Source organism: Trachypithecus francoisi, unplaced genomic scaffold (assembly GCF_009764315.1).
Source record: "Trachypithecus francoisi isolate TF-2019V2 unplaced genomic scaffold, Tfra_2.0 Lachesis_group11, whole genome shotgun sequence".
NCBI classification, from domain to species: Eukaryota; Metazoa; Chordata; class Mammalia; order Primates; family Cercopithecidae; genus Trachypithecus; species Trachypithecus francoisi.
Window position 1 is genome coordinate 110,455,670 of NW_022681456.1, and position 16,499 is coordinate 110,472,168.

A 16,499-nucleotide genomic window follows, 5' to 3' on the forward strand; every position below is an offset into this window, starting at 1 on the left:
TACCATTTAATCCAGCAATCCCACCACAGGGTGTCTACCTAAAGACAAAGAAATAATTTTATTAAAAAGACACCTCCTGACTTGTATGCTTATCACAGCACTAGTGACAAAGCAAAGTCATGGAATCACTAATCACTAAATTTCCATTCACTGATAATTAGATTAAAGCACTGGTATATATGTATATACTATGGGATACTAGTGAGCAATAAAAAAATGAAATCATGTCTTTTTATAGCAATGTGGATAGAAATGGATGCCATTCTCCTGAGTGAAATGAATCAGAAACAGAAAGTAAAAAATGCATGTACTTACTTTGATGTGGGAGCTAAACAATGGGCACACAAGGATGTACAGAGTGGAATAACAGACATTGGAGACTCTAAAGTGTGGGAGGTTGGAAGGGAGTGGGAGGGAAGAAATACTACCTACTGAATATAAAGTACACCATTCAGGTGATGGGAACTTTAAACCCCAGACTTTACCACTGCCTCATATAATCCATGTTTCACAACTGTACTTGTATCTCTAAATCCATAAAAATGAGAAAATTTAAAACAACCAAAACACCCTTTTTGTTTCACCTCCCATCTTCATGCACTAGTTTTGTTTAGGGTTAACAATGATGAGCATATAATGAAATCCAAAGGTCACTTTCTAGTCCCTAACTCCTATGAACTCTCAGCAGGCCTTGACATAGTTTCTTTATTCATTACTTCTTCATATATTCTTCAATGTGCTTCAAGGACATGATCCTTTCCCAGTTTTCCTCATAACTCATGGGACCTCCTCAGTTTCCTTCAGTGTCTTCTCCTTCTGTTATTAATCTCTAAAGTTAGAGTGCCCGTTGCTGTTCCTAGGATGTAGTTTCCATCTGTACCCAGTCCCTAGAACATCTCAATATGCCACTGGATTTAAATAGCATCTGTTTATGTTGCAAACTCGAAGATTTGTGTCTATGGTTTTAATGATTTTCTTAAATGGTGAATTCTACATATTGATTGTCAGTAGATACCTAGCAGGCAGCTCAGTTTTACAGGGATATAAGAAATCTTGCTTTTACACTTCCTCCAAACTACCCTTCCTTCATATTTCCCCTTTTGTTCAATAGTATCACCATCTTTCCAGACCTCAAGCCAGAACCTTGGGATCGTCCTTAAATTCTCTTTCTCACATGCCACATTCAATCAACAAGCAAATCGTATTGGCTTTGACTTAGAAAATGAAATAAAACAAAGAATGAAGCACAAATATCTTCCCACTTCCTTTATCATAACCATGCTCAATAATACCTCATCGTGAAGAATGATCATAGCCTTCTGTTTTCCCTGATTTCATTCTTGTCTTCCAAAAACACGTGCCATGCACAGAGTCATCTTCTCATTAGGTAAGCCAAAGCATTAGGTAACACTAATGCGTAAACCCTCTGGGGCTTCTGAACACACTTAGAATAAGCTCCAAAGCCTTTCCTCTGAACAATATAATCTGGACCATGCTAGCTCTGTCATTGTACTTCATACCTCTCTTCCTCACATGCTTTTTTCTATCCTTGTATGTATCAAGTATGCTCCACACAAGGGCCTTTGTCTTTCCTCTACTTTGCCTAGCTTGTTCCTTTCCCGTCCTCATTTAGCATGGCTTGTAGCTTCTCTCTTCATGTCTTCATTTAGGTCTCTTGTCATATAACTTTCAATGCACAATATCTGAACTAGTGTCTCTTACCTATCCTCACTTTTTCTATCTTCTCTGATTGATTTTTCTTTCTAATGCTTCACATTTACCCTGGTTTACATATTTACTTGCTTATTTGTTTACTAGTTCTTCTGTATACATTCGCTCTCCATTCCCTATCCCCACTGGATGCTAATGAAGTTTTATCATTTTCATTTACATTTGCATCCTCAGTGCATGGATCTGTGGTAGACACACATAATGAATATGTACTGGATGAGTAAATGTTTACACTCCTGCTTAGTCTAGTTTTAGCAATAGCCTTACGATGTAAGCATTAGAAAATCATTAATAAAATGAAGTTTATATTTTCATTCTCTAGTCAACTTTAGAAAACTTTTCTTAAAAATAAATAAATAAATACAAAGGAAATCAAAGGCCGGTGAGAAATTAATAAATGCTTTGATAAGTGGTAATGTTGATTTAATTACTTTTTAATTGGATAAAACATAACTATATTCAAGGTTGGAACAATGTTTTGAAAACTCTTCTTTTCTCATGAAAAGGTTTCAATTAAGAAGCTAAAACATGCTGAGATGTAAACTAGTATGAAAATTTGAGGTGAATTTTTATAAGTTAATGAATTTGTAATTTGGAAATATAGAAGGCTTCTTCTGAATAGACATTTTATATTAAGATGAAACTATACTTGTGGAATATTTATGGTACAGAATTTAATAAAATTTGCAGGCAGGGTGAAAATTTAACAACTGTAAACTTACTTAGTTTACAGGTTTATATTCATGTTAGCAAAAGTTAAAACACATTGTTGGTTGCTTTTTTTTTTTTTTTTTGAGACGGAGTCTGGCTCTGTGGCCCAGGCTGGAGTGCAGTGGCCGCGATCTCGGCTCACTGCAAGCTCCGCCTCCCGGGTTCTCACCATTCTCCTGCTTCAGCCTCCTGAGTAGCTGGGACTACAGGCGCCGGCCACCACGCCCGGCTAACTTTTTGCATTTTTTAGTAGAGACGGGGTTTCACCGTTTTAGCCAGGATGGTCTCGATCTCCTGACCTCGTGATCCACCTGCCTCGGCCTCCCAAAGTACTGGGATTACAGGCATGAGTCACCGTGCCCGGCCTACTTTTTTTTTTTTTCTACCATGTTGTGCTGTTGACTGGCCGTGAACTTATGATCAACTAGTAGGTTTTAAAAGTACAATTAAATGTTACCCCAGGTCACTCTACTTATCACGTATATTTTTAAGATCTACATGCATGTCTTTACATGTTTCCAGTTTTAGGTGATTGAGTGCTTATCCTGGCCAGTAGGGCACACATTATCTGCTTCCCCGCTAACTCTCCAAACATCATCTGCCATACCCCTCTCACTCAGTGTGTTCCAGTAAACTGGCTTCTTTTCATTCCTCAAACATTCTAGCTCTTTCCTGTCTTAAGGAAACAAGACCTAGACCCTCTCCCTGAAAGCCCTTCATTGGGCTTTTTCTTTACCTCCTTAGATATAATGTCACTTCTTTTGAGATGTACTCTGTGAATCTTTCCCGTCACACCCCATTACTTTAATCCTAAATTTAATGTCTCTTTTTATTCCTTTAATTGGAAGCCTTTTCCCTTATTAAGACAAAGAGCAATGTGTAATTATCAGTTTATTTTTATACTTATTTGTCTCACATCAGTCTTGTCATTTTCTAAGCTGTGAGACAACAGGTACCTTATTGGTTTTACTTACTAAGAAATATTCTTCATCATATCCTGTCTAAAAAAACTGTTTTATAAGTGAAAAAAGGAATGAATTATTTACACATATTTTTCTTATGTCTACAAGAGTATCGTGAGATACCAGGTCAACAGCCATGCTATGGGTGAACTGAAAGCATTAGAATTTCATTACAAATTGAAGTTTATATTTATACCTGGTTGCTAAATGTTTTCTTCAATGAAATCAACAGATGATTTACTCTAACTGGCTCATTAGGATGCAACGCAACTCAAAATTACAAGTTCTTTTACAATCACACAAAGATTCTTCTACTATCGAGGCAATTGTCAATCAGTGTGTGCCTTAAGATTTTTATTAAGAGAAGAAAGTATAGAGCCTAGATTTGACAATGGAAGTATTGGAAACAAAAATTATTAATGATGGCATTGAAAGATCAAAATAATTCTAAGAAAATGCATTCTCAAAGAATTAAAAATTGACAAAATATGAATTTGAGCTCAAAATACATACAAATATGCCTATCATTAGGTGTGTTTTAGTCTAATATATGTGACAATGTTTCAAAGCGTCATACTTACTTCACAATCAGCAAGATACATACGGTACCTCCTGTTGCAGAGAACAAAGAGTTTATGACTTGAATTGCAACATAGATGTAAAATTTCCTTGTACAAGCATCATCTCTTGGGCATTCACCCAAGTGCGCTGAGTAAATTCTGTTCTGGAGACCAGTTACTTCCACACAACTACAGTTATAAAACACCTAAAAATAGTTTTTGAAATATTACCAAATATATTTGCCAAATACAACAGGGCTATGAATACATTTCATTATATTTAAGGAAGTCTCAAACTAAAATATTTAGTTTAAAAAATGTTATAAAAATATACTTGCTTAATACTGAAAGGCAAAATAGCTTCCTGAATTTAGGAAGTTAAGAAATTAGTGTATGAAATTCTGTATATAATTTTTTCATTAATATACATTATTTAAAATATTTCTCTTCCACCCATATTTACTTTCTAAAATACACATTCTTAGTCTCTTTGACAGGTTCTAAGTATTAGTGACTTACTCTGGGAAAGAACTACCAAAGAATCCAGAAAATATAGCAATTTGAAAAGGGACAAAGTCTAGCCACTCATGAAAATGGGACAGAGTGCAGGGGAAATAGAGCCAGGCAGGGGTGCCAGAATTCTACTTAAGAAGGCAAAAGCAACATTCAAGACCATAATGACAGGTAATAAAATATATTATATTATTACTAGAAAGATTTAACACAAAAGAATGTCCTGGCTAATGGTTAGAGTATAGAAGAGGAATATTAGGAACAAGTGATTTTAGAGATTTCATCAGGTAGGCAGTGTATGTTGTTACGTGGCTTTAATAAATTCTGCTCTGATTCTACACTAGAGATTTAAGTTCATCTTGTAACTACTACTGCTAAAGACTATTTACTGAAGGAGAACTTGTAAAAGAATTGACCGGGTGCGGTCACTCACACCCGTAATACCAACACTTTGGGAGGCTGAGGCAGGTGGATCATGAGGTCAGGAGTTAGAGACCAGACTGGTCAACATGGTGAAAGCCAAGCCCGTTTCTACTAAAGATACAAAAAAATTAGCCAGGTGTGGTGGTGCACACCTGTAATCCCAGCTACTTGGGAGGCTGAGGCAGGAGAATCACTTGAACCCAGGAGGTGGAGGTTGCAGTAAGCTGAGACCGTGCCATTACACTCCAGCCTGGATGACAGGGCGAGACTCCATCTCAAAAAAAAAAAAAAAAAAAAAAAAAAAAAAAAAAGAAAAAGAAAAAGAAAAAGAAAAAGAGAAAGAAAGAAAGAATTTAAATCCATACTTGTATGGTTCAAGAAAGATTCCTTTTTTCCTTTTTTTTTTTTTTCAATAAGAATAATATGGAGGAATCTTTTATGGAGCAAGCACATTGGCCAATGAAACCAAACTTTGATACAGAGAGCATTATTTTAACAATTTTACTGAGGATTTAGTAAAGGAACTTTGCAGTAGCCCCCCCCCCCACCAAGGTATAGCCATTGCCAGTATTAAGATGATGTCTCCATGTAGACAGCGCTCTCTTTAGGATACTATACTAACATCATGTATCTTTCAGATCTTCACTACTGGACAACATGGGACCAGGGATTAAATGGGGCACCCTTACTGAAAGGTACTAGAGCTGATGAATATGAGATGTGAGCTTTTAAGTATAGTCTTTGGGCCACATATGTGCAAGTGTATTAAAGTTGTAGCCTATCTTCAAGGAAACTAGGATGCTCTATTCTTCAAATTTCTCCATGCCATTTAATAATACATTGGTAGGACATTGGGCAAGGAAAAGATAGAAAATGTTTAGAATTGAAGCATAGAAGAATGTGGTAGGGAGTCATAATCACAGCTGACTGTATTGCTAATGTTGGTAATAGGGAAAGGGCCTGAAAAACAGTTATGCAACTTTGTGAGATGTTGAATTGATTGTAGGTATGGGGAAGAGCATACCTAATTTCCAATCATTGGGAGTTACCCAGGATATTGGGAAAAATCCATGTGTCACATGGAAAAAAAAACAAAAACAAAAACAAAAAAAACCTTTGAGTTAAGAAAGAAATGGAATTTCCAACTGATATGTTGGCAATCAGTGAGCAGGATACTAAATTATACTGAGTTAAAGAAGTGCCAGCTTTGGGAGCATCAAAATAGGAAATCAAGAATAGGGAATTCGAGTAAACATGAAGCCTTGACTAATTTCTTAGAAAGTCCAAGGCCACAGTGAGTGCCTAGCTAAACTTATCAGGATGTATATATTAAAATGCAAACAGATCGTTGTCCTCATAAAGCGGGTAGTGCTGACAACTGGCTAATTCTGAACTTTCCCCTAACTTCTGAAGGGTAAAGTAATTCCAAATTAATAAAAATCATGTGCTTTAGTCAAATGAGAGACTTCTTAGATACCCTAAATGCATTCAAATTCTAACAGGTCATATTCTTAAAATCTCAAGAAAAAAAGTGGGTAATCTCTAATTAGAAATCAAGCAACAGAGAAGTCTGATTGTGTCCTAAGCAGAGTTTTATATGAAGCTTTGTTTATACTTCACAGCTATCATGAGGACAGATAATACTGGAATCTTTTTCTTTAATCTTTTTATTGGAGACCTTAGTTATAGGAAGATTTGATAAGTAATTATTAAATCTGTGATTTTGATTAAGGAGAGGAGAAAAAGCAAAAACTAATACTCACTGTAGACTTTTGAATACCACTTAAGGATTTGCATCCTGCTAGACAAGGTGACAGGTAAGTTATTCCATTGTTCCCACAGATTGGTTCCCATTGACTTTCATCACAATTGCACTCTGAGTTGCAATAAGAAAGTGGTACATCTATATGAGATGCCACTGAATTATTTCTGAAAATATATGATAGAAATATATCAAAAAAAGAGAAAGAGGAAGTAGAGAAGGAGGAGAAGAGAGAGACAAGGGTTAAGGAGAGGGGAAATAGAGGAGGAGGAAGAGAAGGGGGAAAGAAGAGAAATAAGAGAAGGGGTTTTCCTTTAATTAGAGAAATCTGATTTGCTGATGTCTAAATGGCAATTTTTGTAATGCTTATTGACTTTTAACTCTCCTTCTTTACCAAGACATGACTTATGACCTAGAAAAAGTAAAACTTAAAAAAGAAATAAAAGAGGTTAGATAAGACTTAGACAAGAGGTCTTTATCATTCTATCAAATAAACTTTACATTAGATAAGGGAGGTAATGGCATTAGATTGACGTTCCTTTAAAATTCTCTGAATCTACGCATGTTAGTTAACATTGTGGAATTCTGCAATCTGTATTTTAACTACATAAAAAAAGAATTCGATGTGGTTAAAGCTGAACCTCTGAGGAATAAAAAATAAAAAATAATAGAATCAGTTGAAAAAGGATAAAAAATCTCTATATTTTTTGAATAAAACTATAATATTGTTTATACTGATTTACTTTATAATATAAATTCCAAGATATAATTTATATTTTGACTAAAATTATAAAATATGTTATTTGTATAATGTTTAAGCTCAAACATTTCAAGTTATGTGTTTTGTAAAGATATGATAATTATTGAGGATTTATGAAATATCTTCAAATGAATATATAATTTAAATGAAGAAAAATAAGTAGATTGTTAATTTAGAAAATACATTAAGAATAATTTTATTTAATGACATATGATACCTCTAATATCTCAAATTTGTGTCTTAATCTTAACATTGCTAGCCATATAATGTGTGTATTTCTCTAAATCTTACTTTTACATCTATAAAACTGGGGTAAAAGTGTCCACCACTCATTTTAATTACCCATAAATTATAGGTGTTATTATTTCAACCTATGTAGCTTTTCCTTAAGGAATAAAACAAATTTTTATCGTCTTAGGAAATGGACATTTTAAGAATTTGAAAATTGCAATTTCTCTCAATTAAAATAAAGTTTAATTACAAATGTTTTCTACCCTATTTTACTTGCACACAATCTTTTAATTCAATGGTTAACATATCACACAATTTATATAGCAATATATACAAACCCATCATATGTCAAGGTTAGGCCGGCAACTGATTTGCTTTCACAGATTAGAGGGAAATAAATAAGTTGAAACAAGAAGGATATTATCGAAGTAAGAAGTGAAAATTTGGCAATTCCAACTAAAGACAATTTGAATTTTTTAATGATATATCCTCCTAAAAACATTCCAGTGGCAATCGTAGGAATGGTTATGACTCCTAGAAATAAAAGAAGAGAAAAAAGCTATAATTATATGGATCTGGTTTTTCTGATATGTCTTTATTTACAGAATACAGTGTATATCAACCAAATTCACCCTTTCTTATTTCTTTAAGAGAAGGGTGGCGAACACAGAAGGCGGAGTCTGCAGTGAGCTGCGATCCCGCCACTGCACTCCAGCCCGGGCGACAGAGCGAGACTCCATCTCAAAAAAATAAAAAAGAGAAGGTTGGCACACTAGGGTGGAGGTAAGGGACAAGTATACCATATGAGAGACAAAAATAATTTATTTTGGCCAATTATGAGGGCTTGGCTTCCTCACGAGCAAAAGGCAGTGGCTAAGCATATTTATGTGTCTAAAACGGTTATTTCTATGAGGAGCTTTCTTTTTCTTCTTTTCTTTTTTTTTTTTTTTTTTTTTTTGGCAATCAACAACAACAAAATCTTTCTTCCTCTGAGATTTCTATCCTACCACCTAAAATCCTTTACATCTCTCAAAACAGAGTTTCAATCCTCAATAACTCACTCCAATTTTGCCCAAGGCTTTAGAATTAAATTCTTGAACTAATCTCTTTATTATTCATAAAACACATATATACCCTGATAGATAAAAATGTCTACATATAGGATTAAAAATGATTGATCCCTCTTACAACTTTTCCATTTCACGGTCCTGTAAGTGTTATTACAGGTGAAGATTCCTCTAACAAAAAACTCAAGCCAGGTTATTGCGAGTCAAAACTTAACCTTTCAGTTTAAACCTGTCAGTTCAACAGGGAGATCATCCAGAAGCCTGTTCCAATACTTCAGTATATAGATTTTCTAATTATTGCTTTCCTATGTACATATGACCTAGATACCTACCATTTGATACATTGTTTAACTCATCAAATATTTATCAAATTTCTACAAGATTTCTACAATACTGGAGTTGTGGGAAAAGTGATATAAGATAAACTTTCCATAAGGAGAAAGTCTCAATATGACTTTGAAAATAGGTATTGTAGCAAAAAAAAAAAAAAAAACCTCTCTAAAATATATTTGTTTTGAATCATGCATATTTTGTAATGTGTTTAAATTTATTCTCCTTCTGAAAACATTAATATTATGTGTTTTGTAAGTAGCTGAGGCCTTATTTCAGTCCGTGAATTATAGGATTATAATGGTTATATTATAAAAGGGTTTGTCTTAGGATCTCAGTAGTATAAGATCCAATTATGCAGATACCATATCTAAATGTATTATTCACAAGCAATTTTTTTCTTTAGAATTTCACCTATAGAATTAAATTCACCTAACATGAGATGCAACCTCAAATGCAGAATGATGACGATATCACAAGATGGAGAAATTTTGTAAAGTTTGAGAGATAATAAGATTATATTTAGTAAAATATAAAATCACCTTCATAATAAAATGTGAATTGGAACACAAGTACTCAGTAGTGTTTCATTTATCAAGCAAACAGGTAAAAAATATGTCTTACCCAACAAAAAGTTAGCCTGAGATGCAGACTGACCATACTGTTGCTCCATATATTTAAAGACGTAAGTAAAAGAACCAATAAAGCTGCTTATTTGTAACAATGTCAAAAGCACGAATATAACATACAGGGTATTGGTAAGGAGGCTTTTCAAAGACTGGAAAAAACCTGTAGAGTTATAAAAATAAGATATTTCAATAATAAAATATATACTAATATCTGAATTTTGTAAATATAAGTTACATGACTTAAAGTTACAAAAGACATAACACAGAGATAGTACCCTGCAATCCTACTGTCAAGTTTTTAATATATTCCTTCAATATTTTCCATATGTATATTATTATTTATTTATTTCCTTCATTTTAACGTCAAATAGGATGATACATAAATGGTATTTTTTAACTTGCTTTGTTCACTTAATATTTGGTTATCTTTGGCACTTTACCATACTATTAGATATAGACTAATTCACCTATTCATTTATTCAATAAATGTTTCGTTTTCAATTGGGTACCAGGCAATATGCTTAGTGTCCAAGAAACAAAAAAAAAAGTGAATCAGAAATGTGATGTTCGCCAGGTGCAGTGGCTCATGCCTGTAATCCCAGCACTTTGGGAGGCTGAGGCATGCAGATCGCTTGAGCCCAGGGGTTACAGACCAGACTAGGCAACATGATGAAATCCCTTGTCTACAGAAAATACACAAATTAGCTGAGCATGGTGGGTTATGCATGTAGTCCCAGTTACTTGGGGGGCTGAGGTGGGAGGATCGTGTGAGACAGGGAGGTTGAGGCTGCAGTGAACCATGTTCATACCACTACACTCCATCCTGGGAGACAGGGACAGACCCTGTCACAAAAGGAAGGAAGGAAGGAAGGAAGGAAGGAAGGAAGGAAGGAAGGAAGGGAGGGAGGGAGGGAGGGAGGGAGGGAAATGTGATGTCCCTTATTTATTAGCATTCAACATAATTATATTAAAACTGTAATTGTTAAATATAAATTTAAATTAAAGATAGTATAATCTAAGACACAGAAATAAGAGCACTAACATTTAAAAATTTTAAAGAAAACATCAGTATGAGGGCTCAGACCTCTTTTTTCCCTGGTATATAGCTTGTGTACCATAAAATACTGCCTCAGTAAATCTGGCAGTATTATAAATTCCTTATAGTAAGATGCAAGAAGGTGAGGCAGGGGAGAACGATGTTGGTCCCAAGTGACATTATGACAGTAATAGTACAACAACCTATGCCTACAAGTAGGTGCGGTAACAAACTTCTAACTTCTGTCCATGGTAGAAATTATGTGATCTGGGTCTGTGATTGCCAACTCAATCAGCCATAATATGAGATAAAAGGGGAAGGAACTATTTAGAACAACAGGAAGTTTCAGAGTACAGCAAGAAAGTCTGAGATATGGTTACTGAGAGATGGATGATATGGGCTTTGAAAGATCTTGCTCTCCATAGACCTTTAAAGATTTTCATTAGATATGGACGGTACTTTCAAACGGTAACAAATAAATACTTTGTTTCCTCTGATTATAATAATAAGGAAAGACAGGGAAATGGCACAGAACAGAAAAGAGTTAAGAAAATGTATAGCAGGAATAAAAAATATTTAAAGTTGTTAAAACAAAGCGTCAAACTTCCCTCCTTAGGTCTCCCCAGTGAGGAAGAATCACCACTGATTTGTGAGGCATTCTAAGAGAGTCATGACCTTTGCTCAAAATAAATGGAACATGTGGATTAACCAATTGTTAAAGTTTTGAGGTAAATAGGAACTCGGATGTCATATAAACTGAACTTCCATACAATCATAGCTCACTATATGTTGATCCATCAAAAAATGGATCAATAAACAACTCAAGTGACATTACGCTACCTCAGAGCAATTTGCTCAACTTTTGAACAGTTCTCATTGTTTACATGTTGTCTTTGTAACGAACTGAAATTTCCTTTGCCTTCTAATCAATTAGTCTTAGTTCTAGTCAAGAACGTATAGAATAAATCTAATTTGTCTTTCTAGTATTTTAGCCATTCCTAATGGGCACCTAATTAAAATTCACTTTACTATTCATGTCACTACCCTTAAAGAAAAAAAAATAAAAGCTCATAATATAGACAATGTTTACAGTTGCCCCTTTTTCTGCACCTTATTATCTTCTTCATTCTTTTTGGGCTCACAGTCAACCCTGGTCCTTATTGGTTTAGAAAATCCATTAATTGGCCAGGTGCGGTGGCTCACGCCTGTAATCCCAGCACTTTGGGAGGCCAAGGTGGGTGGATTGCCTCAGCTCAGGAGTTCCAGACCAGCCTGGGCAACATGGTGAAACCCCGACTTTACTAAAATACAAAAATTAGCTGGATGTGGCGGCGTGCGCCTGTAGTCTCAGCTACTCTATAGGCTGAGGCAGGAGAATTGCTTGAACCTAGGGGCCAGAGGTTGCAGTGAGCCCAAGATCATGCCACTGCACTCCAGCCTGGGTGACAGAGTGAGACTCAGTCTCAGGAAAAAAAAAAAAAAAAAAAAATCATTAATTGTTATGGATTGGCTTAGATAAAGTAGAAACATAGCATAGACAAAATAGACAAAATAAAAAATCCTTGATATGCTATTTTTAGTAGGCATGTTAAACTATAAAAACTCATTAATGATGTGCTGGTAAACATTTAACAACAGATTCATTGGGAAACAAACCCGATTTGTAATATTTTTCAATTTCCATGGTAACACATGATGGTAAATTCTCCTACCATGGACAATTTAAAGCTACCTACGCAGCTGAAATTGAGGAATCCACTCTAATGAGTGAATATACAAGGCTCCAGCATCCCATTGCTCTTGGGTTAGTGTGGTGGACGGGAGAAAATAACAACAACAAAGGTAAGTGAAAGAACTGATGAGAGAAAGAATATGGGTTACTTTGGAAAGGTTGTAAGTTTACTTCAATGAAAACCTAAAAAAGTGCCAAGGGTTTAGATGTTGGTTGCACTGCTTCAGGTTTTACTACTTCACCATTTCTCCCTAAAGCTGCTAACTAAAACCAAAAACTGCTGTCAATACCTTACCACTTCAACTATCTTGCGATGACAGCTGCCAGATCATTCTCTTGATTACTGCTTCTCAATGGTTCTCCATTAACCCATATGGCTTATATTCGAAAGAGTTATGACTATCAAGTGGTAAAGAATCCTAATTCACATTATTGACTCCAAATATCTTAATTACTGATGTTGCTTTTCACTTCATTTTTGAATACTTAAGATTATCTATGTGTGTATATATACATTTTTAATTCATATATACATTAATGTAATTTAATAAGATATATATAATTTTAATTACCAAGAAAAATAATCTTACTGTAATTACATAGACAGACTCCTGACTTCCTTCTCCTTATTTCATCTCTACACCTGAGAATAGTTAAATATAACCTACCATAGTACTTAAGATACTTTATTACAATGATCTATATACTTCTCATTATCATCCACTAAGTTCTCAAAAATTAAAGGCAATGTTCTATTACCAGGGAATAGTATGATGGCTGGTATCATTTGTTAAATAAATAAATGAATGAAATATTATAATCCTTTTAACCCTCACAGTTTATACCATATTATATTAAAATGAATAAGTACTTTTTGGCTTATAAGGAACAGATGTTAATAGCTTTGATTGGTTTGTCTTCTAAACAGCAGAAACCTAATCCTCTTCCCCTTTTTATGTGCTCAAGACATATTTGTTAATTTTAATAGGAGTTTTAGAAAAAATAATTCAGCTAAATTTAGTGGAGAAGAAAGCTAAGTGTAGATGATTTGAGTATGCTTTATTTATTTGGTTTTTTTTTTACTCACTTCTCCCTTTCATTGAGATTAACAATTCTAAGTTGACAATTAATGTTAAATACTTACCAGTCACATTTTTTGTAACTTTTTTTCCTTGGTTGGTCAAATTAGCTGTTTGATTTCTTTCATCATTTGTTTTCAGCACATGCAAAGATAGTGAAACTTTTCTTTCTTTTTGTGGTTTATTTGGATTTTGGGGCAAGAAAAAAAATGGTATGGAAGAAGTAATGGAGAATAGTCCAGACACAAGGAAACCAAGCCACCAAGCTCCAACCCAACGGGAGTCCTTGGGAGTTATTCTGATAGTGCCTAGGGGAAACAGTTAGAAGAAGCCAGTCAAAAATCATTTTGAACTACAATAGGTTCTGGGAAATCATGATAATGATTGCAGTCTTCCATAGATGAAGAAAGTAAACTATATGTTTACTTTCAATTCTAAAACACTATTTTCTTCTTTTCATATTTCGTTATCTCTGAAACTAGGTTGATGACATCTTGCAATTGCTATTTTTCAGGAATCAGTCATGACACTGTTCACATTGCCTGAGCTTGTGTGCACTTCGTGGCCTTTCAGATTTCATGACTGGACAGCTGTCATCATAGGACATTTAACTCCTCAGACCATTTAACAACCACTCATGGAAGAAATATGAATCCTCGCTGTTGTCGGAAAATGTTGGAATCATCTGATGAGGTCAAGAAAGCATCAGCAATAAAATTTAAGCAACTGGCAAAAAATACTTAGAGAAAATAAACACCACCACCACACCACCATCCACACCACCCTAACCACCCAGGAACCTGCATTTGCAACTCTCCAGACAGCACAGAGGATGAGAAATGATGCAAAATGAAAATCTGAGTTTAAGAGTAACCCAGAAATATTGGACTCTAAATGTTAGAGATCATTCAACTATTTTATTTCAACTATATTTCCCTTAAAGTATGTATAAGAGTAATGTGTAAATGCTATATCTCAAGTGTAAATGAGTTATTTTAGTAGGTAGAAAATATACAGTTTAAATAATAGGAAGGCATCCATGAAATATCAGCAAGATACCAGAATAGGAAGCACTAGATACCTTTTTCTCCATGAACATACTGATTCAACAGTAATATTCAGATCAATTTCATTTGTGAGTAATACTCAGATCAATTTCATAGTGAGAAACTAATTGAGAGACTCCTACACATCAGGAAAGTACAAAACCCGATACACAAAAACCAGTAAAATAATCGGAGACACCCTCTTGCCATTCTCCTCCTCAGTATTGTACCACACAATTGGGAAAAACTAGCAGTTTAAACTTGCATGTGGACACTTGACACAGCTCTTCCCTCTGGCTTAACACAGAGTGAATGTGTGAGAGAAAAAGAAAAAAACAAAAAACATGTGGCAATTCCTCAAGGATCTAGAACCAGAAATACCATTTGATCTAGCAATCCCTTTACTGGGTATATACCCAAAGGAATATAAATCATTCTATTATAAAGATACATGCACATGTATGTTTATTGCAGCACTATTCACAAGAGCAAAAGTCATGGAACCAACCCAAATACCCATCAATGATAGATTGGGTGAAGAAAATGTGGTACATATACACCACAGAATACTATGCAGCCATAAAAAGGAAGGAGATCATGTCCTTTGCAGGGACATGTATGACACTGAAAGCCATTATCCTCAGCAAACTAACATGGTACAGAAAACCAAACACTGCATGTTCTCACTTATAAGTGGGAGCTGAACACTGAGAACACAAACACAGAAAGAGCTACAACACACACTGGGGCCTGTCATGGGGACAGAAGGAGGGAGAGCATCAGGACAAATAGCTAATGCATGTGTGGGGCTTAATACCTAGGTGATGGGTTAATAGGTGCAGCAAACCACTATGCACATGTTTGTCTATGTAACAAACCTGTACATTCTGCACATATATCCCAGAACTTAAAGTAAAATAAAATTTTTAAAAAATGCTCCCAGCTTATCCTTGGGGAGAGAAAGGGTTGGACTGCACATTCAACATTTCAACCTTTCCAAGTGCTACCTAATGGATTGGCTTCTATCTCATCTGCCTCAAAGTACTGACAGGATCCAGCACATGCCAGTCACCTGGGTACTACAGAGAATAAAGACGAGCCAGTATGTGGACATTTATCACAGATCCTGCCCCCTAGCTTAGTGCAGAGTGAGCAGTCAAAAACAAACAGAAACAAAAACAAAATCCCAGCGTTTAGTTCCTCCATGGGGAAGCAAAGATTTGGACCACACGTATAACATTACATCTTTTCTGAATTCTATTTAAGGAAAAGTATTTTGTCTTTCTTGTCTTTGGGTTAGGCATACACTTGGCCCCTGTGTATACAAAGAACACAAAAATGATGATTTAAACTAGCACATGGGCACTTGTCACAGCTCCTCCTGCCCCTAGATGTAAGCAGAGTGATGAGGTAAGAAACCTCAGCTTCCAAATTCTCCATGGGGAGGGAAAGAGTTGGACAGCATGCCAAATATTCAAACTTTCTTAAGAGTTGACTAAGGACTGTCTTCTGTCTCAAATGTGTAAAGGTGCTGATAAGACCCTGCATATGCTACAAGCCTGAGGGATCCTAAGACAAAGATAGCAGTTTGGATGACCATGAAAGTTTGAGAGACCCAAGAAGATATGGCTGGGCTGATTGATGAAGGTTTTCTCCTATAATAAGGTCCGTCCATGAACAGTTGGAGAAGTGATTCTTTTTTTCTAATGCATAGATTGCAAAATATTTTTTTCTAATACCAGCTCAGCCACAGTAAAATAGGGCACCAGACAGAGTTTTGAGGCCCTAACTCATGGACAACATTTATAGGCACATCCTGGTCCAAAAAGGAATCCACTGCATTGAAGGGAGGCACCCACTCCTGGCAGCATTTATCATCAGTTGACTAAAGAGCCCTCAGACCCTGAATAACCAGCAGCAGTATCAA

The 16,499-nt window shown here is 35.3% G+C and overlaps 1 protein-coding gene across 2 annotated transcripts in view; it reads right to left on the bottom strand.

The window, feature by feature from the left end:
* Positions 1-16,499, bottom strand: part of SLCO1B3 (solute carrier organic anion transporter family member 1B3) — a 100,177-nt gene that overhangs the window by 30,002 nt on the left and 53,676 nt on the right. For both annotated transcript variants that reach the window (XM_033222710.1, XM_033222712.1), the window contains exons 8-12: positions 13,592-13,834; positions 9,675-9,839; positions 7,992-8,187; positions 6,664-6,829; positions 3,986-4,170 (exon numbers count right to left, since the gene is read on the bottom strand). In XM_033222710.1, coding sequence (XP_033078601.1) covers positions 3,986-4,170; positions 6,664-6,829; positions 7,992-8,187; positions 9,675-9,839; positions 13,592-13,834 — 955 coding nt within the window. The remainder of the gene's footprint in view (positions 1-3,985; positions 4,171-6,663; positions 6,830-7,991; positions 8,188-9,674; positions 9,840-13,591; positions 13,835-16,499) is intronic.